We start from the raw sequence: 14997 nt of genomic DNA, 5'->3' as shown, positions 1-14997 counted from the left end.
TTATACATAAGGTTTAGAGTAAATGTATGGGTGGGTTGAGCAGGATTCCAATGTAACGGCATAGGATAGGATGTCATTAGCACATCACTGTCTGTGTGGACGGGGAACTGAGGGAAGGAACGCAGGCTGGAAATGCACTAACGATTTATTGCGCAAGTGGTGTGCGAATTAAGAAACTGTAGAAGGGAAGCATGAAAGCGTGACTGGATGGTAATGGATAAATTAGGTAATGTATCATTCATTCATTTCAACAGACAATTGAGTAACGTTGAGGGGTCTCACCATGGGACCCTGTAGTGTCTCGGTTCTCACGACCAGCTAACGTTAGCTAGCTATTCTGAGCCACATGATATTAGCTAACGTAACTATCTAATGACTGGTTAACTATAACGCTAGAATCACTTCACATTGAAACATTTAACAGACAGTGTAGCAGTGGTAATTTTGCTCGTTTATGGTAGCATTATGTCAGTCTGAAAGAAACTTAACGTGCAACATGGAAAGGCTATTCAGTGTTTGCTAGCAACAATTAGCATTGCTAACTTGCATTCAGATGAGGTACAAACTAGTAATGGCTAGCCTTAACTTGGTACGGGACGGGCACTAGTGGAGGCACCACGTAGCTGCAGTTCAACATGGTGAAAATAACATCGCAATGTTGTTCGTTAACGCTAACATCGGTGTTTACCAGCGCTAATTAGCTACACATGGCTTGTTGTCGTTTTTGGCTAAGTTACCTCACATTGAAAGTGGTAAACGTTACACGTGCCCAGTGTGCATGTAGCTTGACAGCAAATCACTGCAGCGAACACGCTTCTTGGAGGCTGCCTTTTTTGTTGTAAGTCCACTTTAAGTTACTACAGTCTTATTACATGACAGGAAAACAAATGTATATACCATTTATTAACTTATCTGCTACCATGCGTACAGAGCCTTCACGTCACTACACCCGGCTGCTCCTCCTGTGCGGTTTAACTGTCTCTATAGCAACTCTACTGGCTCTCATTTATGAACATTGTGATAAGCTAGAAGTGGGTTGAAAATGCAATATACTTTTCGGGGCGTCTAACCTCTCAGTTTTTAAAAATGTAAACACCCCAGTCTTGATAATTTAGCTGTGTTCTAGTACTCCTTCCATTTCACCTATTTGTATGTAATGTGTTAACTTGCAGTTTGCCTTCCTACCCAGTAACACAGAAGAGACTATCACATAGACAAATCTTACATTGAAGTTAAAGCCCCACTGTTGTTGGTTTTTTGAAGCTGATAGACATTGATATTTTGAAATTTATATTTAGTTTATTATTTTATTCAAAAATAGTTAAAATACAACTACAAGACATAATGACGATATGCGTAAAGGAACACCCTAATAAGCTAATAGAGGCTTGATAATAGGGATCACTACACTAAGCAAGCAGAAAGTATTGAAGATATAGCTCTGTTAACACATTATCTAGATAAAAAATATATAATAATTGTATGTAAAAACATTAACAACATACAAAACACCTAACTAAAAACAACCAAATACTGTTAAGGTAGGGAGGACTTTACTTACCACAATGAGCAGCATTTGTCATTAAGGGTTTTTAGGTTTTCTTGGACAACTCGATGATACAATAATAATATTTCTATGTTTATGATTTTCCTACTTTCCCTTTAGTCCAGAGGTACCAGATGTGTGTTTTGTAAGAAACCTGTGTCTGAGTGCTGCACTGATGATTTGAATATAGTTTATAGGTGAGTTTGTGCCCTTCTTGTCTTTTTTTGCTCTGGATTATCATTTGAGTTTTTGCTGTCTTCGTTGACATTTTGTACACTGTTGCAATCATGATGTTAATACAGTTTACTGTTGAGAGGTGATGGGGCCTATGCTCAAAAAGTCCATTCTTCTGTTTGTCTACCTACTCACTTAGCCATTGGTAGTGCTGTTTTTGCCTCACTCTGTTTGGAGATCGTGTTTGAACAGATTCCCCGGGGGCCTCCCTGTGTGTGTGGCTGGCACAACCTTTAGCCAGAAGGACTAGAGACTCATCCTTTGTCATTCAATGGACCTCTTACTCATTCCCTCAATTCACAAGAGCTCTCTGTGCTAACAAGTGCATGAAACAGGAAGACAAACACATGTTTTCTATGTTATGGTGCCTCTCGTGCATTCATACTATCTACTTATGTTCTAACAGCTAGATGTTAGTCATTTCAGCTTCATTTATTTCATGACATGGTTTGTAAAGTATGGTGATCTGAGCACACAGTATACTGACCTGAGTGCGCTTTCTTTTTAGCCCTCCAGTTGTTCTGGGTTCTGTCAGCAGGCAGTTGAGAGTTTCACCGTCCTGAGCAGAGGATTATTAAACATGACTGTGGCCAATGCACAGTCTGCCAAAGGTAAGAAGTCAAAGACAAAGTCCTAACTAATTGTTTGCACGGGAACTGTTGTATCCAAGATTTGACATTTTATTCAAATTTGCCCAGAGATAGTTGTGTGTTCTCTGAACTTTTACATGTGTCCCTCTTTATTTCACAATAACCACAACTCAATTTTTTTTACAGAAAATACTCACAAAACAGGCAATATGTTTGGCTTACACAGTGACTGCACAGACATTTCGTATTCTCCTAAAGTAAAACAACACATTGCATGACTGTTTCTATTATAATGAAATAATAATTCCCAGGAAGTAAAGAAGGCAATTTTTCATTTTATCGAAGCATTATATTTGAAAAACTGTCTGTATTCGTCAGCAACGTGGGCTTCAGTTTTTTGCTGCGTACTGTCAGAGTTTACAATGCAGTTCTGTTAGTAGAACAATTCCTTTGTGACTGCGTGCTTTTTTCTGCTGCAATGGAAATAAGGGATCTTCTCTCTGAATTGGCGCATTCATGACTGCCTACTTATTGTTCTGGCTTTGTAAGCTCTTATTATAGCCGCATTGTTTTGTTTTACATTTGCATTTTTACTGGCTATGAGTTTTGTTTGTCTCTAACATTTCTGCCCGCATTCTTAAAGCTCATAAGCTCGAAAGTAGTAAAGGGTGCAGTTGAGATTCTGTCAGCTCAATCTTTGAAGTTTCTTTTTCTTCTCTTAGCAATGCAGCAGGTACTGGACAACCTGAAAGACCTGCCTTCGGGCTCAGGAGCCAAAGATATTGACCTCATTTTCCTCAGAGGCATCATGGAGAGCCCAATTGTCCGCTCCCTGGCAAAGGTAGAACATTTACTCACACACACACACACACACACACACACACACACACACACACACACACACACACACACACACACACACACACACACACACACACACACACACTAGATATGAGAGCAGCAAATGTATCTGTTAGCCACAGGAAATGAAGGTTAAATATAGATACATATATATATTATCATACTATACAATGACTTTGTTATGACATTTTCTATGACAGAATACAGATTTATTTTAATGACTTGACTTTAGCTTAAGTTGACATAGAAATGTTCCTTTTTTAACAGGAGTTAAATCAATGATTCCACATAGCTAAAATAGTTTGACAGCATGAAGAACAATTTGCTTGCATAACAGAAATAAATCTCCAATGCAGATTGAGGTCACATGGTCCATCTACCAAATCTATTAATAGATTCCCTTCTATAGAAAACCTGTCACTAAGGCAAGCTCTTGTCCTCATTTCTCGGAAATGGAGCACTGCTTTCTTTGGTTATTGTATTACCTGCTACATTGGGTGTATGGAGTTGTTGGTATAATAACAGTGTCTGACCTCTTTAATCTGACATACAGTGTGTGTACACTAGTCAGCGACACTGGGGGTTGAGCGTCATTGTATTCACTGCTCCATGCTCTCAGCAGACAGCCGGATAAACTGGTCATTGTTTTGTTGTTGTGTTTGTGTTTATAGGCTCATGAGCGTCTTGAAGAAGTTAAGCTAAGAGCTGTGCGGGATGATAATGTCCAGCTGGTCACAGAGATCTTGGATTCCCTTCAGAACATGCCTGAAAAAGATGCTGCAGCTGCTGAGCTTCTGAAAATCCTGCAGGAGCCAAACTTTAAGGTATCTAAGACATCATTCTTCTTGTACACAATTGGTGTCTGTGGTTAAATGGGAGATTTGTAGATTGAATGGTCTAGCTTGTGTGGGAATGGATGTCAGAGCCTGTCGCACCCAACCATTGGTTAATATTCTTAAGTGGTGGCAGCTCTGCTCCCATGTCGTCCTTTATATTCTCAACCACTTACAAGCTGCGACATGGGAGGGTGGGGGTGTATTTCCTTGGGCCAATAGCAGGCTGAGTTATGCGGGTAAAGACCGGGGAGAAAAGTGTCACCTACTGTTTCAGTAAATATTCACTGATGCAGTTTGTAGTCTCTGACCCATGCTAACTCTAGGTTGTGGCTGCTAGGGTAAGAATAAGGTTGATTATCTTCTCTCAATATCAATTATGTATCTGTCAATGCAGTGATAAAACGGTTGTCTTCATAAGGAAAGTGCACAGTAAAGTGATTTACCTCTTCACTGTTTCATGGTAATAAATCAAATGCATGTTGCATTGGCAGTCATCCTTTGTAGCAGTTATTGCGCGTTTGGTGGTGGGCACAGAAAGTAACCATACATATTTAATCCAGTGATTGTGAATAAGGTTTTCCTCTTAATTCTGTCTGTAATGTTTTTCCCCTGTTCTACTTTTTTCCTGCCACAGTCTTTGATAGAGGCTCATGACAAAGTTGCTGCAAAGTGTTATGAAATGCCCAACGCTGCAGTGAACAGCAATGCGTTGATGACGAGTTCACTCATGCCAGCTGATGCTGTCAGGATGATTGGCATTCAGAAGAAAGCTGGGGAACCACTGGTGAGTAAGCCAGGCATTTACATCAACCACAGCTCTGCAGTGGAGCTATGTGTTGAAAGTCTTACTCGTGTCCTCTTTTATTCACCATCTGTTAGAACAGGGTGACTCGGTTTTATAAAGTAACTCGACATGAGCTGCTTCTTTCACAGTGACCGGACAGGCCATGCTATGAAACGGACCTCCAGCGTGATTTATGATGTGCGGATGTATGATGACTCTCTTTCAGGGGGTGACGTTCCGCGTGGAGCGGGGAGAGATGGTGATCGCACGGATCCTGCACGGCAGCTCGATTGACAGGCAGGGCATGCTGCACACTGGGGACATTATCCGCGAGGTGAACGGTCACGAGGTCGGTCGGGACCCCCATCAACTCCAGGAGCTGTTAGGGGTCTGCAGTGGGAGCATCACTCTCAAGGTCCTGCCTAGCTACAGAGACACACCGGCCCCCCCACAGGTGGGTGAAGAAAAGGAGGATTTTTTCCATCCAGGGTTTTTACCTGTGGGAACTAAGAATCCTGGGAAATCTGAATTGAATGCCAGGTTTTTCAATTCAGGAGTTCTTTTAGAGAAATCCTGAGATCAGTGTGGTACAGGATGCGTAAGTCAGGTGTGCGAGGCTATCAGGGACGACTCTTTTCAAGGATTGGAGAAGAGCTGCCTGACCTGGGTGATCTCAAAATGCCAGGCTTCTGAAAATTGAGCCCAGTAAGGGTCTATTAATAACACTCTTCACACTATCTGGGACACACACCACTCTATTCACTGGAGCCCCACACCCTCCTTCTTACAGTAACAGGCACACACAGCAGCTGACACCAAGGAGCAGCATGTAGGGTTATGTCAGACACTGACCTTTGTGCCGGGAGGATCCAATGATCTAATCCCACTGTTTGTGCACGTTGGTTTTCAGTTATGCTAAGTGTTTTCACTTGTAATTGGTCCTATGTAGTACAAATTCACTACAGTAATAGACACGATTAATCTTTCAACGAGTTCACTTTGCTCATGCCATTGAGCATGGTTAAAACATTCCAACTCCTCACACTGGTCCCTTTTGTTCATCCCCCTTATTCAGCCTTCGGACTTTAAGCATTCATAGAAGAAGTAACAAAATAGAAATGGACAACAGGTGATAACATCTATTGAAAATAAAACCTGACACAGAGTCTTAAAAAAAAGATTAAACATGTGCGGAGAACAGCTTTGTGTAAACACAAATAATGGCGGCAGTTAGGTAAAGAGAACTTGAAAGCTTGCAATATAACTGCCGAATCCAACATGAGGATTATAAAGGGGGGAGAAAAGGGAAGTGGACATGCCCTCATGATTGTTATGATAACATTAGTTTAAATAAAGAGCTGCCAGACTGTTAATAATGAAGTTACTTAGGTGTAAAAATACTCTTTTTTTTAAATCTACATTGTCCAGCCCAATGTGACAATATATTTATAAAAAAGTGATAGAAGGTTTTGCTCGATCCTGTTGTGTATGCTCTCTTTACGATGTAATAGTCTGATATCTTGTTCACAGATTTATCTGAAGCCCCACTTCAACTATAATCCGGCCACAGACAACTTGATCCCCTGTAAAGAGGCAGGCCTTGCCTTTTCCAAGGGAGACATCCTTCAGGTCGTCAACAAGGAGGACTCCAACTGGTGGCAGGTGAGTGGACACGTTTCGCTCTGCACTGAAGGACAGTGCTGCTTTGACGAAAGCTGGACAGCTAGTTAGAAATGTGATTGAATTTCTAAAAGAAAAACCCTAGTTGCTTATTGAATGAATGCGGCATTATCTGAAATGATATCTGTGACGTCCCTTTGTCTTTTGTCTATGTTCACGATACATGTAACCGTGTTTAAAATACACATAGGAATTGACTGTGGCTAAAGATATGAAGGCATTGTTCTTCTTTACTTTGTGAAATGTTTAAACTATCTTTAAACTACTTTTTATTCCCACATAGGCATGCAAAGTGGTTGGTGGTGCCACTGGTCTCATCCCTAGTCAGTTCTTAGAGGAGAAGAGGAAAGCTTTCGTAAGAAGAGACCTGGATACTTCTGGTACAGGTCAGTTTATGTTCACACATGCCAACTCATTCACACCTTGCTCTCTGCTGCGCTTTCTTGTTAAGTTATGAAAAGTCAGGAGACTCTGGCCTTTAGCACCACCAAGTGGCGATCTGATGCTTTTTTACATTTCTCCTAGGGATGCTCTGTGGAACTGCAAAGAAAAAGAAGAAGAAAATGATGTACCTCACGTCGAAGAATGCAGGTGTGCACTGCTATATTTAATTTTCATATGTCATGTTTTAACTGTAAGCGCACATTACTGTATTCATCCAGCCTGTGAATTTCCTTGAACAGAATTTGACCGTTATGAGCTGCAGATCTACGAGGAAGTGGCCAAGATGCCGCCGTTTCAGAGGAAAACGCTTGTTCTGATCGGAGCCCAGGGAGTGGGGAGGCGCAGCCTGAAAAACAGACTTATTGTCATGAACCCTCTGCGATATGGAACCACTGTACCCTGTGAGTGTGAGGCGGACAGCTGAGGTTATTGAATATCTGCAGCAACATTTTCCTAACAGGGTACATGAAACACCTCTCGTCACCTATTTATCTGCAGTCACATCACGGTGTCCGAGGGAAGAGGAAATGGACGGCCAGAACTATTGCTTTGTGATGCGGGAACAGATGGAGAAGGACATCAAAGAGAGTCGTTACCTGGAGCATGGCGAGTACGATGCCAACCTTTATGGCACCAAGATCGACTCTATCCATGAAGTGGTGAATGCAGGCCGTACCTGCATCCTGGACGTCAACCCTCAGGTGAGTCAAAGGCACAAACCTTCAACGCGTAGTTTTTTTTCTCCCCTAAATCTTTGGTTGTGACATCATATTTTCTGCCCAGGCTTTGAAAGTGTTGAAGACTGCTGAGTTCATGCCGTTTGTGGTGTTTATCGCTGCTCCAGAACTGGACACACTAAGAGCTATGCACAAAGCTGTGATAGATGCTGGACTTACAACCAAACTACTCACGGTACGTCTTCAGAGAATTTAAGATTCTTAAATAGTTAAAATGAAGATTTTCGAGGTTCTTATGAAATGATTGTTGCTTCCACCATCCTAATGGGCAGTATCTCTCTCCATAACAGGAGAATGATTTGAAGAAGACTGTGGACGAGAGTGCCAGGATCCGTCGTGCGTACAGCCACTACTTTGACCTGACTATTGTCAATGACAATCTGGACAAGGCCTTTGACCAACTGCAGGAGGTGGTAGAGCGATTATTCATAGAGCCGCAGTGGGTTCCAGTCAGCTGGGTCTACTGATGTTCTTCAGCCTATTGGACACACACGGCTGTACCAGCTGCCAGGCTAGGAAGGAAAGGCCGACACCCGATTGGACGGAGGATTCAACACTGTACTGCACACACAGAGAAAGAGTTGGACATCAGACTTTTGTGTATATGGGTCTCGCTCAAAGCTGCATCAGTCACCTTGATCTGAATTTTCAGATTCCTTTCTTACATGCTATGCAACTCAGAACACACAGGAAGTGTACTTATTTATTGGCAAAAACTTTTAAAGAATCCTTTCTATTCATGTGGATTGTAAGAAAGCACTGGCCCTTGTGTCAGGATGTTTTTAGAAGCAAATGCAATTTTCTGTCATGTCCTGTTTTAATTTTACATCTGTATGTAACATAAATATTTATTCCGCAAAAATGAGGAGAGCTAACAATACCTCAGTGTTACAGTTTACAGTGCACATGTCTCCAGTACTTCATCTCATTCATGTCGATAGTGGCATATTTGTGAGACCTTTTTCCTCCTCAAGGCTACATCTATGCCCTGCAGTCTCAGCAGTTACTAATACATGGAAATGTCATGCCAGTCACTGTTTGATGTTGTACAGAAGGAAAAGTAATTATGTAGTGTAACCAATTATTTCTCTTATACTGTAGCACAACAGATTACATTAATTATGTTGTTTGATTGTCAGATATCTAGATCATGTAAATATTTGACTGTTAAACCGGTGCTGTCTTTGTTTGAAAGAAACATTTTCCACAGGACTCTTGAACAGGGTGCTGCAACTCAGAGAACCATCCCTGTAGATGTGATATTACTAAAACTTAACAGTTTTAAATAAAGTTCCTATTTACTTAAAAAAAAGGTATATTTTACAAGAATTCATAAAAAATGTATTTTCAAATGTCAAATAAATAACTGGTGTTTTTCTTACGATCCGCTTTGGGTTTTTGTTATTGACAAACGTATTGTGTTCAGCATGTGTTGGTATGTGGTACAGGAAAAAAAACAAATCAAGATGAGTTTTTACAATTTCTTGTTTTGAATGTTCGAACAATAAAGAGACATAAAAAAAGTAAGAAGTATAAATCTTTCTCTAAATTGTAAAAACCTTAAACAATGCTTCACAATTAAAAAGGAACATTGAAACCAAGTGAAAAGCTGTTCCATAAAAAATGTAAAGCTTATAAGAATTTGGAGAACAAGTTTCAGATCAAGATTTGGTCGGCCTCAAGGACGGGGACATGATATTGATCCCAGCATAACATATTCAAGCCAATGGCAATTCAACATACAGGAAACGTGGTTAGATGAGAACACTGAAAGGCAATGCTTCTATAAAATACTAGGAATTGACCTCCTAAGTGACATTACCCCAAATAAGATGCTACATCCAGGTTCCTGTCATCAAACCCTTTGTTTCTATCTGAATATTATACTGTACATAACACGCAAATTGCTGAATCACAAGTGTTTGGTTTGAAAGTGTGGGCTAACTTAGTAACGCACAACTTGTAGGGTACCATCCCTTGTGTCATAAGTAATATTGTCAAAATGAAACATTCTAAAAGTGTAATTAATTATTTTTTCCATGTTAAAATCAAGGCTACAATCAGGATAATGTCTTCAAAATGCTTGTTTTTTTGACAATCCACGACCTCAAGTAATAGATTGTCAAATCGAAGATGTGTCATCATAGATGAACTAAAGCTTTACATGACTAACTGTTTTGGCACCGTTATATTTAGAACATTATATTAAATGGGAAGTTCTACAGCACCAACAAGAGGTGAAAAAACACTGACTAATAACACTTGATCTACTTGATGACCCTAACCTCTGTCCAGTGTAGTGTTAGCTTCCGGTGGATATAAAGGACTTTAGTTAATCACAGCGGGCCAAGGAGAAGAGACCTCTGACGGCGATACACAGGACCAGAGGGAGCTGTCCTGGCTGGGGTTTTATTTCTGTCTTCACTGTGTCCCCGTCTCTCTTCAGGGACACATTGGAGGCGGCAAACAGATGTTCAGCCTTTTCAAAGTTGTCTTCTGTCAGTGCAGCTAGGCCTGCGCTGTTCAGAGGCAACTCCCCCTTCCCCGATGCACACTGAATCTGGAAAAGGTGTGACAAAAAGATAACAGGAAACTAAATAAATTTGATGCATAATTCAAAAGATAAAAACCTCCCATAACATGTTGTGTTTTTCTTAGTTGTAAAAACTGGCTTTACTAACCAGTAGCTCCAGAGACTGTAACATTGAGAGGCTGCAGCACATTCCCAAGAAAGCAAGACAATCATTTGTAAGCTCTGAAAGAACAAGTTACAGGAGTTACAGGATAGAAAACAGAACGTTTTTTTGAGAGCTTGAGGACTTCAAGCTACATTTCTCTTTAGTAATGAAGGCTACACAGAGCACAACTTTCTCACCATCAATGGCGCAAGTGACAAGGTAAAGGGCTGGAAGGACTTGTGGGGACTCTTCACCATCCTGCTCCAAAAGCTCCAGAATGGCTTGGATCTTCTGTTTCTGGGCCTCTGTCGCTGTTATATCACCCACAGCAGGTTTCTCATCCTGGCACATCTTGTCCAGCTGAGACACCAGAAGACAATCAGATTTAAAAAAATGAAACAATGTAACAGAAGTTGCTAATGCTAGCTACTCCATATAACCTCTCTGTCCCCACCTACCACATCCTGCAGTACACTGAAGGCCCCTGGGTCACTCATAACCTTTGTGATTTGGAGGAACAGAGTTGACCTTGTGGTGGCAGGAAGATTAGAAAGCACCTGGAAATGTTCACTCAGTTCCTCCAGCTCTGAAAACAAAACAAAGTGGACATTGGATTAAGAAATGTAAAGCAAAAACATCCACAGAGAGCATTTAATACACAGGTCAAAGCACATGCTAAACAGTTACAGCACCATAACCATCAGACAGGAAGCTTTCAATCTCCGGAGGCCCTTTGTGACTTCATAGCAACATGCATTTTTGAACACGTCATCTGCTGCAACAATCATCTTTTTCACATGTGTTATGGCTGCAGAGAAGAAAACAGCAATTTACCTTGTCTAAGGTGGGTAGAATAAGAGTCTCCAGGGCCATCGGCTTCAAAACCCCCATTGGTGTCTGACATCAGACACAGCCCTGGGGAAAATACAACATGTTACATTTTAAACAACCCAATGTAATAATGATAAGAGTTTATTCAGATGTGTGTGAATTATTGCTCACCATAACGTCCATTCTGTTTGATTTCCAGCTCTATGAGAGCATAGGCGATGGTAGTATGGATGGGAATCTCCATGCTGATGTTACTGTCTTTACTCAAGCTCCCATTCTCTTTCAACGACACCTGCAGAGTCCAAACGCATAACATTTTAACAAAACTCATACTACTTTAAGGAAATATCCACTCTAAAACAAGAAATAATTGTTTCTGGTGATGCAAGGGATATTTTCTGGGGTGTTTAATACCAAAAGATGTGGAAATAAGAATTCTGCTACAATTACATTTTATATCAGATACATTTTCATCAATCTAGGACATAAACATTGAATGCTTTGATGTGTCTCTCTCAATCAAAGAGACAAGGCTTTTTCTTCCTTTCCGTTTTTAGAAACAGTAAGAAGAACCAAATGATAAAAGAGGAAGAGAAAATCAAATTTCCACCAACAGAGAATTTCCAGTGTGAAGGGCAAACATTTCTGTTCCTCTTAACTAGAAAAACTATTTCTCTTCCCCATTACATGATTATGAAGAATTCCAACGCAAAAGTAGGCTGTCATTAACTGAGGGTGTTGTACCATAGAATGTTGGCACAATAAAGATAAACATTGTGCAAACAGTACAAACAGGCATGACTTATTTCTGAAAAAAAAAAACACACGTTGCTGGAATATCATGTTAATTATAAAACAGTTAGAGAATGATTTGTGCAATCACTATCATAGGAATGAGTTTATGAGTGTACCTTTAAGCTCTGCGGACCACAGATGCTCAGTCCTCCTGCACACTGAGCTCCCTGCTGCACCTCCTCTATGACCGAACAGGGCTGAGTGGTCACAATCCGCTCCTTCACAATCCCAAACACCCGCCTCTGCTTCTCCTTCACCTGCTGGATCAGGGAATGGGACATATCCAGGACCCTGAAACGTTGAATTAAAAAAATTATAATACTGTAATATTTTACAGGGAAAAGTTCTTTGTACTGGGAAACTGATAAAATACCTACTTATCCTAAACAAACACTGAAATCTGGTGTTAATCTTGAACTGAAACAGCTGTTGCATTCAACTTTATGGTAGTACAAAGTTCATTCCTGCTCCCAGATCTTTAACACACTGCATGTCAGATGTCATATTTACAGTGTTTTTCTTTCAAACCCATTTAACTCTATAAGAGAGGACAGTAGAAACAGATGGGGGGAAATGTACCTGGTTTTGGAGTCACACAGCAGTTTCTTCACATCCACTTCCTCCTTCTTTAAACTTCCAAAGGAGGACTGGAGTTTGGATGACTCTTTACCCTCCAGGTTCAAATTGGCATTGGTATTGGCTGAGTTTGCTGATAGTCCTATGCAACCCTGAAAGTTGTCACCGTATGTCCCAATGTATGTGATGAAGTCTGACACAGTGACACCTGTGTGAACAGTGAAACATTTAGGTGTTCTGTGATCATTTAAACAATTATGAATCAAGTAAGAGGGATGCTGTTTACCAGGTTTTATAGGTGTGTCTCCTGTTAGTATATCGTTTAAATTAAAATCAGAAAGTTTATACTTTGGTTTCTGCCAGAACCAGAAACGCTTATGCTTCACCACCACCGTCAGGAGGTCAATGGTGTCGTTCAGGCTGGACACTGGGATCAGCAAACCTCCAGGATCCACCTCCTCCACAAAGTTTCTGGTGGCTGAGGCAAACATCTCTCAGCTGGAAAAAATATTGACAGTTATAGATTAAGGACTTCTTTATTAAACACTCGTACCATGTCGTAAGAAATGTCCTAAAAAAGTATGGAATTGAAGCCCATACAAAAGTCTAGGTGTAGTAAGCCATTAGAAAACTATATTATAGAATGTCACTAAAAAAGAGTCATACATAGTTTGTCATAAAAAAACGGGTTTGATATGACTTTCTATATTAGTACTTTTATGAGTTTGATCATGACCTGTTCAATAACACTAATGCCATATACTTTGCCATTTGTTATTACATATACTATGACTAAGTATGTCTTGAAAAAGTCAAAAGCATGTCATAAAAAACATAGGTGTATATGTCATAGTGTAGTCTTTAGCTAGAAGAATGTGAGATTCTCAGTACCCTTACCTTACTGTTCTTCTAACGCATGTAAAGCAACACGAAATAAAGAATACTCAAAGAAATTAACCACTTGCAAACACACACTTTCATTGAAAACGCATGCTACACCTAGCACCAGAAAACACCAGTCTCAAGTCGTTTTTCTCGTGAATTCGCCGGCTTGCAGAACAAAAACAGCGTCGAAACAAAAATCCTACGAGTTTAACCGCTTACCACAAATCTCAGTTTTGGTAATGATCCAGAGAAGAAAGATGTTTCAATGTCAGATTTCTAGAGAAGACAATGCTTCCTCATACTCTCATAGTATAGGTTGTGCAGTGACAACAAGATCTGACTTGTTTTAAAATAATTAAGCCCCGCCCTATCTTCACTGGAATGATGGATGTGTTTCTGAGGCTCCTGTTAAACCAGTTCAACCTCATTCCTGTTGGCTACAGTTTCTCTGATTCATATCAGATTTAGTCAGCAGCATTTTAAGTAAGCATTTAACACTGCGGTCAAGCCAGCCTCCACTCGGGAAAACCTAGTCAAGCCAGCCCTCACGTGATATTGCGGTGCGCGAATATCCTATGCATTACGGTAGAGTCAAAAAGAATCATCCCTCTGTGTTTAGATGAGAATAAAACAAAAACTGTCCAGTATCATAGATCAATCTCACTCCAGGGTGATAGAAGGACACCCCATGTAGTCACTCAGAAAAAATCAGGACATTCTGATGTAGAGTTTCAAAATAAAAGACCTTTGAAATCTCTATTGTATGAGCTATCATCCCTGTTTTTAGATGAGAATAAAACAAAAACTGTCCAGTATCATAGATCCATCTTACTCCAGGGTGATAGCAGGACACCCCATGTAGTCACTCAGAAAAAATCAGGACATTCTGATGTAGAGTTTCAAAATAAAAGACCTTTGAAATCTCTATTGTATGAGCTATCATCCCTGTTTTTAGATGAGAACAAAACAAAAACTGTCCAGTATCATAGATCCATCTCACTCCAGGGTGATAGCAGGACACCCCATGTAGTCACTCAGAAAAAATCAGGACTATGTTCAATGAGCTGAAACTAACATACAATTAATAATAATGGATGCCAAGCATAGACTGTTTTTCCTAAGCCACTCACACACCTTATGTCCTATACAATTAGATAGTATTTTTAGGGGCACTGATATGATATGTTCACTTCCTATTCTTAAATAAACTTGCCACAAATATATGTTTCTTTGATACACAACACTTAAGTACAACTGTCTACATCAAATGAATTGTTAAACCTTCATCATTGCCTATTTTGCCTCAAGGGCCTTGTGGCTCTTAGATAGCTACTTCTTTTCTTTTATTATCCTGAATTTTGAATCTATTTTTTACTCAATGTCTATTCTATGCAAATGTTATGTATATTTGTATGTCTTTTAACCCGTTCATATCATATGTGATATCAATGTTCTTGTTAACTGTATTTTATGTGACATCCATTTTGTTAAACTCAATCTTATGAAACTGTGAAGCACTT

At 40.1% G+C, this 14997-nt stretch overlaps 2 protein-coding genes across 4 annotated transcripts; one reads left to right on the top strand and one right to left on the bottom strand.

Annotated features, from left to right (window-relative positions):
* Positions 1-93: 93 nt before the first annotated feature.
* LOC104948717 (MAGUK p55 subfamily member 6-like) lies at positions 94-9700 on the top strand. Of its 2 annotated transcripts, XM_010774935.1 has the most exons (14): positions 94-226; positions 1667-1743; positions 2289-2391; positions 3093-3211; positions 3903-4055; positions 4702-4851; positions 5078-5305; positions 6382-6513; positions 6815-6917; positions 7057-7122; positions 7215-7376; positions 7474-7676; positions 7759-7887; positions 8003-9700. In XM_010774935.1, the coding sequence occupies exons 3-14, from the start codon at positions 2361-2363 to the stop codon at positions 8177-8179; spliced, it is 1653 nt and encodes a 550-aa protein (XP_010773237.1). In that variant the 5' UTR covers positions 94-226; positions 1667-1743; positions 2289-2360; the 3' UTR covers positions 8180-9700. The 2 variants fall into 2 exon arrangements, with proteins under 2 accessions (XP_010773237.1, XP_010773238.1); XM_010774936.1 differs by lacking the exon at positions 1667-1743 and having other exon boundaries at positions 100-226.
* A 98-nt stretch (positions 9701-9798) lies between these two features.
* Positions 9799-13855, bottom strand: gsdmeb (gasdermin Eb). Of its 2 annotated transcripts, none has more exons than XM_010774937.1 (10): positions 13697-13855; positions 12879-13090; positions 12596-12800; positions 12133-12307; positions 11393-11513; positions 11225-11305; positions 10849-10976; positions 10588-10750; positions 10394-10467; positions 9799-10272 (listed from the first exon to the last, which is right to left on the bottom strand). In XM_010774937.1, the coding sequence occupies exons 2-10, from the start codon at positions 13081-13083 to the stop codon at positions 10045-10047; spliced, it is 1380 nt and encodes a 459-aa protein (XP_010773239.1). In that variant the 5' UTR covers positions 13084-13090; positions 13697-13855; the 3' UTR covers positions 9799-10044. The 2 variants fall into 2 exon arrangements, with proteins under 2 accessions (XP_010773239.1, XP_010773240.1); XM_010774938.1 differs by lacking the exon at positions 13697-13855 and adding an exon at positions 13490-13653.
* Between the last annotated feature and the right edge of the window lie 1142 nt (positions 13856-14997).

Source organism: Notothenia coriiceps, unplaced genomic scaffold, assembly GCF_000735185.1.
Source record: "Notothenia coriiceps isolate Sejong01 unplaced genomic scaffold, NC01 NC01_scaffold00014991, whole genome shotgun sequence".
Lineage (NCBI taxonomy): Eukaryota > Metazoa > Chordata > Actinopteri > Perciformes > Nototheniidae > Notothenia > Notothenia coriiceps.
The sequence above is the reverse complement of the archived record's forward strand: the minus strand, read 5'-3'. Positions and strand labels throughout refer to the sequence as shown.